This window comes from Anomaloglossus baeobatrachus, chromosome 1 (assembly GCF_048569485.1).
Source record: "Anomaloglossus baeobatrachus isolate aAnoBae1 chromosome 1, aAnoBae1.hap1, whole genome shotgun sequence".
Taxonomy (NCBI): Eukaryota; Metazoa; Chordata; class Amphibia; order Anura; family Aromobatidae; genus Anomaloglossus; species Anomaloglossus baeobatrachus.
Window position 1 is genome coordinate 968452542 of NC_134353.1, and position 18267 is coordinate 968470808.

Sequence of the window (18267 nt, forward strand, 5' to 3'; positions counted from 1 at the left end):
TTGGGGCTCTATTGCATTGATCAATTCAGTAGCTAAATTTCTCTTTATTCATATATTCATGGCAGTAATGCAGATTCCATTTTTCACATTTCATTCTTACATAAAGCTATTGAATTTTTCATGTCAGTATTCACACAGCAGTTTCTGCTATTACATGTATTCCCCTCGCATAGTCACTGGTGTGCATACCTTATCTCCCCATAGTGATGTTTTTTAGGTTTTTGCACCCAGTTCAGACATAGAATGGAGTTCCAAACGTTATTTCTTATTTGTTGTGTGTATTTGTCTTGAGGGGAGATTGACTGGTAGTTAGGATAGCAAGTGGGTTTTTGAGCAGTTTGGAAACGTGGAAGATGCTCCATGTGGTATGGTTTTTAGTTGTCGCCTGTGATATGGTTTGTGATTCTAGTGGAGACTTAAGTAGTTAATACGGTTTGGTACAAGACCTAGAGATATAGCGCGGTTTTAATTGGTCAGGTTAGGCACGTGTTTTTCACAGGCTCTCAAATTGATAAAGCGCAAGTTTTAATTGGTCAGGTTAGGCACGTGTTTTTCACGGGCTCTCAAATTTGTTGATATGGTTTTGTACAAGGCCTAGATAAGAGGCTGGTATGTAATGACTAGAGATATAGCGCAGTTTTAATTGGCCAGGTTAGGCCCGTGTGTTCCACAGGCTCACAAGCCTGTGTTAGAGAGGCTAGTTACAAGTCCTCCAAAGAGGAGCTTGTTAACGGGAGCCTGTGTTAGAGAGGCTAGTTACAAGTCCTCCAAGAGGAGCTTGTTAATGGGAGCCTGTGTCAGAGAGGCTAGTTGCCAAGTTACCTTGCCAAGCTTCAAAAGGAACCTGAAGACCCACCTCTTCCAACAAGCCTACAACCTGCTGTAACCCTCAGTCTGATACAGCGCCGCACAATCAGCTCTACCCTAACCTACTGTATCCTCATCTATTCCTTGTAGACTGTGAGCCCTCGTGGTCAGGGACCTCTCTCCTCCTGTACCTGTTTGTGTCTTGTACTGTTTATGATTATTGTACTTGTCCCTATTATGTATACCCCTTTCACATGGAAAGTGCCATGGAATTGATGGCGCTATAATAATAAATAATAATAGTTACAAGTCCTCCAAAGAGGAGCTTGTTAACGGGAGCCTGTGTTAGAGAGGCTAGTTACAAGTCCTCCAAAGAGGAGCTTGTTAACGTGAGCCTGTGTTAGAGAGGCTAGTTACAAGTCCTCCAAGAGGAGCTTGTTAACGGGAGCCTGTGTTAGAGAGGCTAGTTACAAGTCCTCCAAAGAGGAGCTTGTTAACGGGAGCCTGTGTTAGAGAGGCTAGTTACAAGTCCTCCAAAGAGGAGCTTGTTAACGTGAGCCTGTGTTAGAGAGGCTAGTTACAAGTCCTCCAAAGAGGAGCTTGTTAACGGGAGCCTGTGTTAGAGAGGCTAGTTACAAGTCCTCCAAGAGAGGCTTATTAAAAAAAAGAGTCAGGGTTAAAAAGGCTGGGTAGAAGACATCCAAATGGGGCTTATTACAGGAGCCTGGGTGTTATAGAGACCGGGTACAAGGGTAGATTGAGGCAATTAGAGACCAGGTAGAGGAAGTATTTTGTAGAGTTCAGAACAAGGACTGGTTTGGAAGTGTATGCTGCAAACCCTAGGTTTTCTTTAGTGTTTCAGTTGTGAGTCATCTCCCCACATCTTTTTGTCTGTTGTTTTTATCTGGTATGCATAGAGAAAGATTGCTTGTTTGGTGTTATCTTGAGAGAAAGATGGAGAAATTGATGAAGTTGTGTGTAGTTGTGGTCGAAAAAAATCCGGATGAGAGTGGACTTTGTTGAGATGTGGGGACTCTATGCCACAATCATGTGATAAACCATGTGCTATTTTTGGTGGCAGCCATTTTAGGTCAGATTTTAAAATGGTGGATGAAGCACATGGCTGAGGCAAGCATGGTTTAAATAAAGAAGAGGAAGTGGGGGGGATGTGTGAAGAAGACCATGTGCTCTGTAAATATTTGAACAATGGATTGGATGGACTACTATATACTTAGAAAAATGAGTGTTTTTAACTGTAGTTGAATCAGGACTGTAGATATCTGAAAATGTGTGTGTATGATATATATAAATGTATGTGTGTGTGTGTGTGTGTGTGTGTGTATAAAACAGACTATAGACTATAGGGGGAAATAGTTGAGCAAAAGAAAAAATCAGTTTACCCTCCCTTCCCACATGGTCCTATTCTAGCAAGGAGACCATGTGCTGTGCAGCCATCTTTAGTAGGAATTAGATGAAATGAGTATTTGCAGTGTGAAGCTTAGCAATTAATAGTTAAAATCCATTACAATACTAAAAATAATAGGTTAGGAAAGCATTAAGGTAAAAATTCATAAATAACGTACCTTTGCAGTAGAGGTCATGATAAATAAGTAGATAATAAATATTCCAGTTATGAATCTGATAGATTGTTCCTGAGAGTTGTATGTTTAAAGGAATAAATTAATAATAAAGGAAATGAATGAATGAATCAATGGAAGATATATATCCAGGAGAGAGGAGAGATTTGGCTTCTTGGTGTGTCCAAGTATAGGAGAAGGCCTGTTTGCCTTAGTGGGAGGAGGAGGAAAATACAGGCTTTTCTACTAGAGTTTCAAGTTACAAAGGGGGTTTCTTGTGAAAAGAGCAGCCCAAACATGTTTCTTTAAAAAAAAAAAAAAAAAACAACAAAAAACAGCTTCCTGCATTTAATTCATTGCAAATTATATTGCAAAAAGGTCATTGACAATAGTTTTTTATTTTTACTAATTTAATCCCAAAGGAATAAAACTTAATTGTGGAAATGTTTAGATTTATTGGTAGATACAAGAGCATAGGAAGCTGTTTAATCAGATGGATTTCTATGGTAAATCAGCATTTTATAAAAAGTAATAGTATTCATGGACAGAATTATCACAGAGATGCTGAAAATTTCCTGATAATGTCCTCAATTTTGCAAATATGAACGCCTCTATATCCAGAGGTTGTGTTATCATTATTATTATTGTTGTTAATGATAATAATAATCTTTATTAATAATCTAATGTATTAATAATTACAATAATTTGGTTTAAGGAATGTGGATGATTTATGGCATTCTGTGTTTGATATATAATGTATTGAATAATCTGTTTTCTTTTTATAGAAAGATTGTAATGCAGATTTCTGTGGTTCAAGCGAAGGTTAAAAAAGCCATTGAAATAGTTTTCCATTATAAGGTTACACATAACATAATATTTATGGTGTTCCCGGTTAGGTACAATCTACACAATGTGACTTTCATGCCTAAATATAGAGCTCCGGGGCCACACACTTTTTGAATCTAATTATGTTTTGAATAATAGATTCAAAAAGGGGGGGAAAGATGATGTGGAAAATCACACATATTATTTAAGGTTTTAATTTGTTCATCAATTGAGTTTTTCTATTAAGTTTTCTTTATATTTTTATCTGTAAGGAGGATACAGCAGACAGACATATATCTCATGATCGCTCTGATGTAACAAGAATTATCAGGTTTTGAACATGTCTCAGATGAGCCCATTGCTAATGCAGAGTTTGAGTTTTTCCGTAGATGGATCCAGATACCAACATGCTGGTTGATTCTGCACTGGATATGCTGAGGTTACGCAAAATGAGGTACTAAAAATCGAACCACTCGCTCCTCTCCCATCGGAATAGGAGAACGAGATGAAGATTTGCGATCACTGTGGTTCTTAGAGCGGAGGGGGGTAAGATAGTCAAATGTGGATTGTGACGAGATAAACCTATAAAGACCGTAGAGTGGGTGTGAGCCCAGGTGGAGGCTCTCCTGTTATCAAAAGAGCCGGTGACTGATGGAGCAGACAACAAAGAAGCAGTGAACGGGCCTAGAGTTGAGAGTCCTTTAACAATGCAGACCAGTAACAGTACCTCGGTGGCTCCTGTCACGTCGTCCATGACATCTGTCACTCCTTGTGTTCTTAAATCCTTACAGGAACAAGCGATTCAGCAAGGAACGGAGTGTGAGACGCAGGGAGCCAGTGACTGAGGAAGGTCTGTGGATAAAGGGCGGTAAGCTTTCTCTGCCATGAGTGCTCTACTCAATAATGGCCCAGGTAACCAATAAGCACGTGGCAAAGAGTGTGGTGGTGGACAAGATCTGGGCAGCACCACTGCTCAGTACCCAGGTGGCCAGACACATCCAGTCTTGTAAGATGTGTGCCTATTAAGGTAGAAAAACTGTAAAGACCTCGTAGAAACACCCCCTCATCCGCTCTACTGCTCCGGTGATTGCAGATTAGTCATATACATCTACCATGAGTAGGTTTATATGAGTTTTGTGCTTGTTGTGTGAATTTCTTTTCAGGTCTGCTCTGAAATATATCCAGTATGGAAAACGTTACTGCTGAAAAACTCATCATGTTGGTTGTATGTAAAAATGGAGTTCAGAAAAGCGGTAAAAGTACATATTCTACAGCAGAGGTCATTATAGAGATCTTACAGTACCTGGAGATGCCCCTGATGATACCCTGTCTGCCATTGTGAAGAGGGGAGAAACGCGTTGGGTCTTTCATGCTAAGTGTGACAAATATGCGTTTATTTTATTAGCCTGAGTGTGAATTGTACAGTGGAGGGTCTGTGATTGGACAAGATCTCCTCGTGACTTTACCTGGCCTTATTATTATTATATTTATACAGTGGGTACATGTTATACATGTGAGATATTTAATTTATTTTAGAGTTTGGTCCTTGACTTTGCTGTGTCATATTGATTTAAGCTACAAACAGCTATGTAAAATACAGAGTGTGAATATTTAATCTTTGGGAATGAATTGGATATATATAATTGCATATTGACGCCTCTTTATCCCTGTATCTCACGGTTTCTATATTCCCTCACTGACATTAGCAGCACGTATTAGCTTAGCAGTGTAGGGATAGGGAGGGTGAGCCGTCAGTGAGCGGGGGCACCAATTCGCCTTATAGGGTGCCGACCTCCGCTGCGAGGTAGGGAGAGTTTAGGGCTATTGCCCCAATCCCTGCCCCCTCCTTTATTGGAATATTTAATTGTGTCTATACTCACATGGGGGTATGTTGTTTGGAATTTTAATGATTATAACATAAAAATGTAAGGATCCACAAGATAATGGTGAACGCTGCAAATCATGTAACAAATGTTCGCTTTCCTTTTTCTTAATAATTAGATCTTTACATATTTTTGGTTTAGCACCTAGAACGTGATTATATTTCTCATAGATACTTCAGATACAGTGTGATATCCTGACCAGTGATGTACGAGCCGTATACAACTGCCTATATAGTGTATTAAACATGTGTATCCTCCAATTCCAGATCCTAAATCAGAGTCAGGAGCACGTGGTCTCCAGCCAGGAGACTGGGTGATCCTTAAAAGACAAGTCAGAATGAGCCCTGAGTCAGAATCAGGTGGACCGATCCAGCTTTTCCCGACCACAGCAACTTCCATGAAGCTTGAGGGAAAACCCATCTGGAGACAACAGCCGCTGTAAAGAGTCCATTGTACCAGCAGAATGAGGGTCACAACACACATAGTGCTGGATTATCTCACATAGAATCTTAAGGTAAAGTCACACTAAGAAACATCGCTAGCAACATCGCTGCTGAGGCACAACTTGCTAGCGATGTTGCTGTGACATCCAGCAACAACCTGGCCCCTGCTGTGAGGTCATTGGTTGTTGCTGAATGTTCTGGACCATTTTTTAGTTGTTGCTCTGTCGCTGTCACACACAGCGATGTGTGCTTCACAGCGGGAGAGCAACAACTGAATGTGCAGGCTGCTCTCACACTGCCAGTGCCGGCTCCCTGCACACGTAGCTGGAGTACACATCGGGTAATTAACCCGATGTGTACTCTGGCTAGGAGTGCAGCGAACAGGGAGCAGACACTGGCAGTGTGAGAGCGGCGGACGCTGGTAATGAAGGTAAATATCGGGTAACCAAGGGAAGGGCTTCTTGGTTACCCGATGTTTACCGTGGTTACCAGCGTCAGCAGAAGCCGGCTCCCTGCTGCCTGCGCACGTAGCAGAGTACACATCGGGTAATTAACCCGATGTGTACTGTGGCTAGGTGTGCAGGGAGCCAGCGCTAAGCGGTGTGCGCTGGTAACCAAGGTAAATATCGGGTTGGTTACCCGATATTTACCTTAGTTACCAAGCGCAGCATGCTTCCACGTGTAGCGACGCTCCAGCGACCCCTGCCAGGTCAGGTTGCTGGTGGGATCGCTGGAGCGTCGCTTAGTGAGACATCTCACCAGCGACCTCCTAGCAACTTACCAGCGATCCCTATCAGGTTGTATCGTTGTTCGGATCACTGGTAAGGCTGCTTTCACACTACGTCTTTTTAACATGCGCCCTGAACGTTTTTTTAACGCAGAAACGGATCCAGTGCAAATGCGTTTTCATTTCAATGCATTTGCAATGGACTCGCGTTAACATGCGTTCACCTGCGTTTGCGTGCGTTATAGTGAGGATCCAGCGACTTGCAGTTTTTTAACGTCTTTCAAAAACGCTACTTGTAGCATTTTTGAGCTGCGTCCAACTTCTGCAAATTGCTGGATCCTGACTAAACAGCACGCAAACGCATGTGAACGCTGGCGTGCTGATAGGCAGGACCCTGCTTGCTCTACTGAGCATGCACAGAAGCCAGCCCCGTGATCAGTCTCTCTCTCCTACCTCTCTGTCTCTCCCCCTCTCTCTCTGTCTCTCCCCCTCCCTCTCCCCCACCTGAGAGCTGCGGACACTCGTAACCAAGGTAAACATCTGGTAACCACTTATCTTAGTTACCCGATGTTTACGTTGGTAACGTGTGCAGGCAGCCCGGCTCCTAGCAGCTGCAGACGCTTGTAACCAAAGTAAATATCGGGTATCCAAGCAAGTATACCCGATGTTTACCTTGGTTACGAGCCTCGCAGCTGTCAGATGTCGGCTCCCAGTCTGGCACGTTTAGTTCCCCTCACTCCCGATCACATGACTCCAATGCCCGCCCCTAAAGAGCCAGTGACAGGATCCTGCAAAGTAACACATGCGTTTGCATGCGTTTTTTGCTGTAAAAGCAGGATCCGCTTTTGCAGCAAAAAAACGTTCAGGACGCATGTTAAAAAGACGTAGTGTGAAAGCAGCCTAAGTTGTTTAGTGTGACTGGGCCTTTATGGAGAATTTCTAGATTGGGGATGAAACATGGGAAATAACCATGATAAGGGAACAATGGGTACAGGAACATTACACAAATAAGGGCTCATGGTGGGAAAAACATTATCTGACCTGAACCAGCTCATTATTTTAAGGGTTTAAGTGACCTTTTAAGGATAACATACACTTGTAGGTAACTGGTATTGTCTTATTTGTTGGTATTTGAAGCCGTAAAAGTGCTACTCTGTGTTACTGAAGGTAATCGGATCCATGTGTAAGGGAAATCTTGTTAACGGCCTCCTGGTGGTAGATTATAGACCAGAGACAAGAAGAGATCCATTAGTGTTGTGATACAATCAGGTGTATTCGGGTAGAAAAGTCTCGAAGATGCGGACAGCACTCGGATGTTGACTGAGAATCAGTCTTTCAGAAACGGTAATGCTAAAAGCTGCAGCATAACAGTAAGAAGCTTATTCTTACAATTGCCTTACTCTTTCTAATCGATTAATCTCAAAATCTGGGTGAGCTCTTCGGCATTAAATAGTCTGTACTAAGGACTGGGACATTACCTGGTGCCTCTGTGAACTGTGTGCGCGGGATGTGATCAACTCTCTGATCAACAGTCTGTACCAGTGGGGGCAATCAATTCTCTATACATAAGCCAGTCACTCTTAAGAAGAAGCCAAGATGGCTCCTGATGACATCACAGACCAAACCATCAGCATGGATCCACCAGATGACATCCCTCCCATCACCATGGTATCATCCACTGAAGTCAGACCCACCCATCAACAGCAACACGGATCTCCCCATTGGCTAGCCCATGAATTGTCCCACTAAATGGGCATATCTGAACTTGTGTACGCCCCTAGCCTATATCAAGAGGACACATACTTGTACTCTGTCTGTTCGGTGCCATCTTTCCTGTGACCAAGAGATTTCATATCCGAATGTGTCTGGTGTGAATTCTTTTATGCATGCACTTGGTATATACCAATTCGGCCAGGCAGTAGGCAACTAGTGATCTCTGGTTAAGAATTCACCCTAACACTACAATTTTCAGTCATGAAAATAAAGAAAACTCTTTGAATGAGTAGGTGTGTCCAAACTTTTGGCCTGTACTGTATTTTTTCAGAACAATTTTTTTTTACATATATTTTTCTCTCTCTCTCTATATATATATATATCCTTAAAATATTTTTCTAATTTTTTTAATACATTTTTGAAACATCATAATCGTTAGTATGAATATATAAATATTGATTTATTTTATTAGAATTTTGATTATATATTTCTGTACACTTATTTGCACTTTTCATTACCTTGCAATGTTTATGGGTATATTTTCATGTGTATAGTTGCCCCCGGGGATGTTCTACCCTTTTTATGTGTACATATAGTGTTATATTTATTGGATTTGGATGATGTTCTATCTCTGGTCATATATGATATCCAGCACGCCGCTCTTGTTTTTTCCTTTTGTTTTGTACTTTTATGTAATTTCATGGATGGTGATTATAGTTTTCTGAATTCCTGGTATGAATTAATACATACTAATAACATTTCTTTGTAATATTACTTTGACCTTTTGTCTGTTTTGTTGTGAAAGTTTCACTGTTAAGGCTAAGTTCACATTTCCGCTAAAATGTATCAGTCACAATCCGCTGCTCTGGTAAACAACGGAATCCGTTTAGCGGATTCCGTTGTTCCCATAGACTTGTATGAGCAGCAGATTGTGACTGATGATGCTGCGTTGCACCCTCCACCCAACTGATCAGTCGTGGAACGACTGACCGCCGGGCGAGAGGAATGCAGCCTGTAACGTTTTTTGAGCAGCGAGATCCGTCGGATTTCGCTGCGCATGCTCTCTGGCTCCCTGCACACGTGACCAGCTTTGGTTGGTTACCTGATATTTACCCTGGTTATGGTGCAAGGAGCCAGCGCTAAGTGGTGTACGCCCGTAACCAAGGTAAATATCGGGTAACCAAGGTAAACATCGGGTGCTTTGCTGTTACCCGATATTTAGTTTAGTTACGTGTGCAGGGAGGCCGACACTTAACCGCTCGGCCCCGCTCCCTCCCGCACTCCGCACATGTGTGTACACATACACACACCCACTCACCCACCTGTCCCCAGCCATGCAGACCAGTACTGCCACTGACACCCTCATCTGGCCCCGCTCGGCTCTGCCCCTCCCGCACTCCGCATGTGCACGCACGCACACACTCACTCATACAAACACTCACCTGTCCCAACCATGCAGACCGCAGCACTGCCACTGACATCCTCAGCGCCTGGCCCCGCCCCCCGCTCGGCTCTGCCCCTTCCCACATTCAGCATGTACATATACACACACACACACACACTCACCTGTCCTGCAGTCCCTGCGGCACTGACGTCCTCAGTGCCACGGCCCCGCTCGGCTCCACTCCCCCGAACTCCGCCCCCTCGCGCTCCGCCCCCCGCACACAACGGAGTCCGACAAAGAATTCTGTTCTTTGTCATCCGTTGTACAGCGTTGTACAGCGCATCAGTCACATGCGTCAAGCGACGCATGTGACTGATACAAAACAACGGAAATGTGAACTTAACCTAATACAACGTATAGTGAGACACCAATTAATCGTCATCAATTTAACAAAAATTACATATATTACAAAGAACAAACAAAAACCCTTAATCCTCTCTTCTATTTCTCTCTCGTTAGTTATTCCTGTCGTCTTTTCACGCTGATTATGGACTGAGCCCAAGTCCTAGAACTAGCTCTTATTCCCTCCTCAGAATAAGATGTTTCATTACAGATTTCTAAGCTGCCCGGATTTGCAAGTTTAAAGAGAACAAATATCTCATGGTCTTATCTTGCTTGTGATGAAACCGTCCTCTCTTCTAGAACCCGTCACCTTTCCTTCCATCCAGTGAGGCCGGCCTCGCTCTACAGCAATCCAGCTGGAGGACTTTCTTTTCAGAAGCCCCTTGCACCGATTCAGCCTCGACCCGGGGAGGTGAAAGGCTGTTGGGTTCTGGTTTAAAGGACCAAGTCGATAGAGAAATTATTTCTTGAGGCACAAATTCATCTGAAGCAAGCGGGTTTTATTCTTACAGCAAGAGACAAAGCGATGTCTTATATTACAGTACAATAGACACTCAGGCATACCTGTCCATTTCTTATTGGTGAAAATCTATATGTGTGAACGCAACTTTTTCAGAATTTAATAATTGGAATAAGACAATTACTAATTGGAGCAAGGAATTTAATAATTGGAACAGGCGCATGTGTTTACATATCCGTTATCTAAGCCACAGGTATGCAGATATCATACATTTCTACAAATTCAAGGACGTAATTTACATTCTTGCTCATCTCTATCCTAAGTTCTAAGCATAAACATTCAAAATACATTTTGTTACAACTTTTAACTCTTGATATTCCTAACAGTCTCTTGATCTGACGCCAAACACCTATGGGGAAATGTGAAGAGACAAGTTGCGCTTCACTCTCCATCCAGCATCCAGGCTCTAAAAGAGCTCGTTCTTGAAGGAAAAAAAGATGGACGTTGTAATGTTCCCAACTCGTTCATTCCAGGCCTAGAAGACTTAGTGCTGTCCTTAAAAATCATGGAGGCCATCCAAAATAATACATGTGGTAGTTTTGATGTGGGATGTACTCTGTTTGTTTTTGCATTAACTAATTTGAGCAAACTGAAGATTCTGTAATTAGTTATATTATTAACTTTACTTTCAAGTTATTAGTGAAAAAAATGTTTTGTAAAATGCAGTGTTGTAATCATTGTGGAAATTGTTCTTGTGTTAAGTGAGATACTAATTAAAATCTTACGTATCAAAGGGGGTGTACTCATTTAAGCTTAGCACTGTTTATCAAAATCTATAAAAAAAGAGAACAATTTCTTTACTGTATGACTTTTCTCATGTCTAACAAGACGGGATTCATGTATAAGATTTCCCCTATTCTGAACATTAATCTCTCCTGTGTGTCTTCTCGTGTCTCACAAGATTTGATCTACTTGTAAAGCATTTCTCACAGTGTAAACATGAATACGGCCTCTCTCCTGTGTGAATTCTCTCGTGTATCACAAGATTTGATCTACTTGTAAAGCATTTCTCACAGTGTGAACAAGAATAAGGCTTCTCTTCTGTGTGAATTCTCTTGTGTGTCACAAGACTTGATTTCACTGTAAAGCATTTCTCACATTTTGAACATGAATATAGCTTCTCTTCTGTGTGACTTTGTAAGTGTGTCACAAGACTTGATTTCTTTGTAAAGCACTTCTCAGAGTGTGAACATGAATACGGCCTCTCTCCTGTGTGACTTCTCTGATGTCTCACAAGACCTGACTTATCTGCGAAGCATTTTTCACATTCTGAACATGAATATGGCTTCTCTCCTGTGTGAATTCTCTTATGCTGCATAAGAATTGATTTATTTATAAAACATTTCCCACAGTCTGAACATGAATATGGCCTCTCTCCTGTGTGAATTCGCTTGTGTGTCACAAGAACTGATTTTTGTGTAAAAGATTTCCCACATTCTGAACATGAATACGGCTTCTCTCCTGTGTGAATTCGCTTGTGTATCACAAGACCTGATTTACTTGTAAAAGAGTTCCCACATTCTGAACATGAATACGGCCTCACTCCTGTGTGAAGTTTCTCGTGTGTCACAAGAACTGATTTTTGTGTACAAGATTTCCCACATTCTGAACATGAATACGGCTTCTCTCCTGTGTGAATTTGCTTGTGTCTCACAAGACCTGATTTACGTGTAAAAGAGTTCCCACATTCTGAACATGAATACGGCCTCTCTCCTGTGTGAATTCGCATGTGTGTCACAAGATGTGATCTATTTGTAAAGCATTTCTCACATTCTGAACAGGAATATGGCCTCTCTCCTGTGTGAATTTTCTCGTGTGTCACAAGATTTGATTTATGTACAAAAGATTCTCCACATTCTAAACGTGAATGCAGCTTCTCGCCTGTGTGAATTCTCCTATGCTGCATAAGAATTGATTTATTTATAAAACATTTTCCACAGTCTGAACATGAATATGGCCTCTCTCCTGTGTGAAGTTTCTCGTGTGTAACAAGAACTGATTTTTGTGCAAAAGATTTCCCACATTCTGAACATGAATACGGCTTCTCTCCTGTGTGAATTCGCTTGTGTTTCACAAGATCTGATTTCCTTGTAAAAGAGTTCCCACATTCTGAACATGAATGCGGCTTCTCTCCTATGTGAAATTTCTCGTGTGTCACAAGTACTGATTTTTGTGTAAAAGATTTCCCACATTCTGAACATGAATATGGCTTCTCTCCTGTGTGACTTCTCTCGTGTCTCACAAGACTTGATTTTTGCATAAAACATTTCCCACATTCTGAACATGAATATGGCCTCTCTCCTGTGTGAATTTGCTTGTGTGTCACAAGATTTGATTTATTTGTAAAGCATTTCTCACATTCTGAACATGAATACGGCTTTTCTCCTGTGTGACTTCTCTGATGTGTAAGAAGATAATATCTACGTTGAAAGCCCCTTCCACATTGCAAACATGAAAATAGTTTTTCTCCTGTGTGAATTCTCTGATGTCTGGCAAGAGTCCAATTATCTGTGAAGGATTTCCCACATGGTGAACACAAAAATGGCTTTTCTCTTGTGTGAATTCTCTCATGTCTAGCAAATTTTGAATTATTTGTAAAGCATTTCCCACATTCTAAACAAGAGTATGGCTTCTTTTTGTGCTTTCTTTGTGTTACAAAATTTGAGCTTTTAGTAAGTTGCTTGTCACACTGAAATCTTGTCTCCTCTTTGTCACCTGGAATTGTGGTATCAATCTGAGATTGCTCAGGAGAGGGCTCCTCATCAGTAGGGGGATTATATGATAGTGAAGTATTGTGAAGTCCATGATGTAAATCAAGGGTAATGAGGTTTTCCCCTTTAGAGGGCTTCTTTATATCTTCTTTTTTACAATTTATTGACAAACTGTTATTCTCACAAGGATTTCCTATAAGGATGAAATATAGATTGGATGTGATTTTCTTCTACAACATAAAAAGGAATTTCTACATTTAGATAAAATAGATAAAGAAAAAGGTCTACTGCGATCTGGTAATCCAAATGCTGCCGGGGAGAATGAAGTTCATTTTCTCCCCACTGCGTTTTTGCAGACATTGGGCAGGTGAGAAACGCAGATTAACCACATATCTGCAGGTTAATAGCATTATCTCTGAGGACAGGTTCCCTTTATCGTTATGAATAGGGGTTGACCTGTTCCAGGTTTATCATGGACCAGCACGGACACACAAGTCTCTCTCGTTCCTTCCTTCCTCTGTTCTCTCCCTCAGCCATGACTTTCAAATTAGGTTTCACAGATATTGTTTGTTTGACAGGTAATGAGGCCAGCTTCCAGAAGTACAACCAGACATGAGCAAAGCTCTAATAGAAGCTACCCGTGCCTGTTCCTACAGGATCAGAGCCTCAGTTATTGCAAATAAGAAATATATGAATGCCAATACGCTCAATTAAAGGGGGAAAAAAAAGGCAGAAGGGAAAAAGACAAGGCAGAAAGGAGAAAGAAAAAAATAAGCTACTGTTCAAGAGAGTGGGTTCTGCTCTTCCTGCCACGAGGAGCCGTGAGCTCATGTCATCCAGAAGTTCACACTTTACGTTCTACCAAAACATCGGAGGGGTGGGGGAGGGGGGAGTTTTCCTGATCTGCCCGCCTTAATGTACAGCCCAAAACTCAGCCTGGTTTCCACTTTCGGTTATACTAAAAGAAAATGGCCCTCCTGTAATCAGGCTCTTCTGCGGGCGTCCACCAAGGATCATTGAGCACTAGATTTAGACACGCTTACTCAAGTGAATGTAACGCTAAAGCGAGACGGTAATTATCTTCTATTCCAGAGAAATGAAATCCAGACTGGGGATTTTGCTCCTGCTGTTTGTTCCCCACTGATGACACCTAGTGATGGCCGACCTGGGCTGTAATAGTCCGGATCTGCATGGGTTCAAAAGAACCCAAGCACCAACCCCGGGCCTGGAGTCCTCAGGGACTGCCGGTAGCCGGAGGAAATCGTGAATATGTATGAAGGATAATGAGCAGCCCCAGAAGTAGCGTAGAGACTCAGTAAGTATAATGCGCCTGCTCCAATTCCCCCATCCCTGCTACCTCCATGTTAAAGCGCCAGATTCTGGTCCCCATAGATTTATATGGGGACCGGCGTCCGGCCAGTTATTTTTTAGGTCACGATTACGATCTGAGAAACCGTCCCAATACAAGCAGAAATCTGAACTGAACGGTGATCTTCAGATCATTAATTTATTTAAGAGATCCCTTTCCAATACAGAACTCATCCTTCTGAGGAAAGGATCATCCTTTGTACCAAATTCAGATTTTGATTTATTCAGGACAGTGAAGGATTTACATCTCTTCATTAGAAAAATTAGATGGAGGAAACACTATACCATGGCAGATAATTGTAAATGCACTGAATTGGGCGTCCCTAATGATTTATTGGGGGATGTGAGACTTCTTGAAAGTCTGGGTGCAGTGGCGTAACTAGAGTTTGATGGGCCCTGGTACAAAGTTTGCACCTGGGCCCCCCATCTACGTATACCAACACTTGGGGTATGGGATGACACTGACAATTGGGGTACGGAATAATGAAGCTGACACTTGGTTCTTACCCACATCACCCAGCTTTCCCATGTTCTGATATCCATATTGTCTTCGTCACCCAGCTTCCCCATGCTCTGCTATACATCTTTCCCTCAGGAACCAATTTTACCATATCAAAGCATAGGAAAGCTGGGTGCTGAGAGAAGATGTATAGCAGAGCATGGAAAACTGAGTGCTGAGAGAAAAAGCCTTTTTCCCTCATCACAAAACGTTTCCATCCCATGCTTGTATCTTTGTCCCCCCTTGTATATAGTTCTCCAAATACTATAATGGCCTCCACATAGCCTTCCATATAGTATAAAGGATCCCACATAACCCTTCATATATTAGAATGCAGCTCCATGAATTATAATGCATTTCCAATAGGTCTTCATGTATTATAATTCTCCACATAGAACTCCATATATCATTCTGCACCACATAGTCCTCCATATATTATAATGCACCCCCATAGTCCTCCATGTATAAAGTAGCCCTCATAGCCCTCCAATTATAATGAATATCCCATAGTTCTCCATGTATTATAATTCACCTCATAGTTCTCCATATATTATACTGCACCACATAGTCCTTCATGTTTTATAATGCCCCCATAGTCCATGTATAAGGTAGTCCTATAGTCCTATATGTATTATAATGCAGCCCCATAAACCTTCATATTGTATTATGCAGCCCCGTTCTCCTTTATGTATAATGCACCCCTATATTCCATGTATAATGTGTCCTTCAAGTTTATTATGCAGCCCCATAGACCTCCATGTATAATGCTGACAGCCCCCCTCCAGACCTCCATGTATAATCCAACCAGCCCCCCCCCCAATGCCTCCATCTATCATGCAGCCAGCCCCCCCTGGCCTCCATTTATCATGCAGCCAGCCCCCCCAGGCCTCCATCTATAATCCAACCAGCCCCCCCCCCAGGCCTCCATCTATAATCCAACCAGCCCCCCCCCAGGCCTCCATCTATCATGCAGCCAGCCCCCCCAGGCCTCCATCTATCATGCAGCCAGACCCCCAGGCCTCATCGATCATGCAGCCAGCCACCCCGAGGCCTCCATCTATCATGCAGCCAGCCCCCCCAGGCCTCATCTATCATGCAGCAAGCCCCTCCCAGGCCTCCATCTATTATGCAGCCACCCCCACCTAGGCCTCATTCTATCATGCAGCCAGCCCCACCCAGGCCTCATTCTATCATGCAGCCATCCCCCCCAGGCCTCCATCTATCATGCAGCCAGCCCCCCAGGCCTCCGTGTACTCACTGATTTATTAAAAAAAAAAAACAAGAAAAAGGAAAAACCAAACCACAAATATTCACCTCTCTCCTCCTTCCACCGCTACTCTGTCCTCAACTCCCTCCACCACTGCTCCATTCTCACCTCTCTCCTCATTTTCCCGATGCTCCGGTCAGCATCCTCCCATCCTGCGCTCTGTGATCTCAGCAAAGCAGTCGCACAGAAGTGATGTCACTGTGCAGGCACAGGGGGAGATTGATGAAGGATTAAGCAGTGCGGGTCGCTCGATGCTTTATCATTGCTGTGTGTGATGATGGAGGAGGGGGGCATGGTGCCGCCGCTGACACTGGGCAGGTGGGCCCAGTGTCAGCGGCGGCGGCACCGGGTCATATAGCGGCCTCATTGTCTGTGACAGAACAGCGCAGCTCTTCTCCCAGAAAGGAGCTGGCTGCTGATCTGCAGGACGGTCGTGGGTCTCTAACCTGCCGGGCCCGGTCGCAATGGCGACCCCTGCGACCGCTGTTGTTTCGCCCGTCTGGGTGATATTAATCCTAGTTATTTGGGTAAAGGTCTTTTTAGTGATCTTAGACTGAAGAGTAAATAGATGCCAGCTGCTGTAAATGACCTGTCCATTACTGATGTATTCCTGGATCTGGTCATTAATGTTCTCCAGAAGATCAAGGAGGAAAGAAGACGACGGAATTTTAATGGCAATAGGGCTGAGATTGAGGCTATTCGGGAACTTGAACATGATTGCGGTGTTGTCATTAAGCCGTCAGATAAGGGCAGCAGCACTGTGATCATGGACGGGACTCAATATCAGGAAATGTGTATGTTGCTACTACAAGACAAAGAGACCGATGAGACTCTGAAGGGCAATCCATCTGTGGAATACGCTCATTAATTGTCATCTATTATTATGCAGGGACTAGTAGCTGGCGTCATTGACAAGTCTGAAGCAAAATTACTTCTACCTCCGAACAGGCTAGTTTCAACCTTTTATTGTCTCCCAAAGTTTCACAAGGGGGACGACCCGTTGTGTCAGTAGTGGATAGTTTGGGTCAAAACATCGGGATATACCTGGATAGAGTGTTGAAGAGATTCATAGAAGCGCTACAATCCTTCACAAGGGATACCTCCGATCTTCTATGTAAATTGGATGGTCTTAGTGTCAGCCCTGGGGCGATATTAGCGAGTGTAGATGTGGAGAGACCATACTCCTCGATCCCCCATGAAAGTGGCTTGACAGCAGTAAAGTAGTTCTTGCACACAAGAAGTCGTCAGTGTGGGCCACAATGATTTTGTCCTCAGGTTGCTAAGGTACTGTCTCACAAGGAACATCTTTCTATTTAGTAACCGGTACTTCCACCACCTCAGGGGCACTGCGATGGGGAGCCTGTGTGCCCCCATGTATGCAAATTTATTCCTGGTCTGGATGGGGGAGATCTGTGTTTTTGTCGATGTTAACAGTGCCACAGATAAAATCGAAATGTGGGCATGTTACATCGACGACGTTTTTGTTTTTTCGAATGGCACATTTGGTGAGTTGAGGATTTTGTGGTCACACTGAACAAGAATGATATAGGTATACGATTCACCTTTGAAGTGAACACATCAGTATTGTCATTTCTAGACCTGCACATTAAGAAGGGGGTGGATGGAAGTATTATTGCATCAACCTTCCGTAAACCCACTGCAACAAATTTGCTATTTAATTGGAGCAGCAACCATCCAGAGGCCCTGAAGAAAGGGATCCCGAAGGGTCAATATTTTCATATACAAATAAATTGCTCAGACGATTTGACCTTCCGATGCTAAGCAAGGGAACTAAGGGAAAGGATTCAGAGAAGGGAATCTCCAGAGAAATATCTCAAGCAGGCATATAATTTTCCTAAGAATAAGAACAGAAGTGAGCTACTAGTTTCTAGGAGAAGGGAGGACAAAGGGGAGATCACTAGATTTGTTACAACCTTTGAGAAAGGGGCAGCGGAGGGCAGACAGGTGCTACAGAGATGCTGGTCCATAGTGCTCTGGAATGAAAACATTAAAAAGCATGTAGGAAGAAAACCAGAGATCACATACAGAAGAGGACGGTCCCTGAAGGACAGGCTAGTCCACATTCATTTCCATCCTCCTGATGAAAAAAATTGGATGAAATCAAAAGTGAGGAGCTGTTT

The 18267-nt window shown here is 42.9% G+C and overlaps 1 protein-coding gene across 1 annotated transcript in view; it reads right to left on the reverse strand.

Annotated features, from left to right (window-relative positions):
• Positions 1 to 18267, reverse strand: part of LOC142264311 (uncharacterized) — a 131736-nt gene that overhangs the window by 90616 nt on the left and 22853 nt on the right. Inside the window, 1 exon segment of the mRNA XM_075332249.1 lies at positions 11156 to 13185. Coding sequence (XP_075188364.1) covers positions 11156 to 13185 — 2030 coding nt within the window.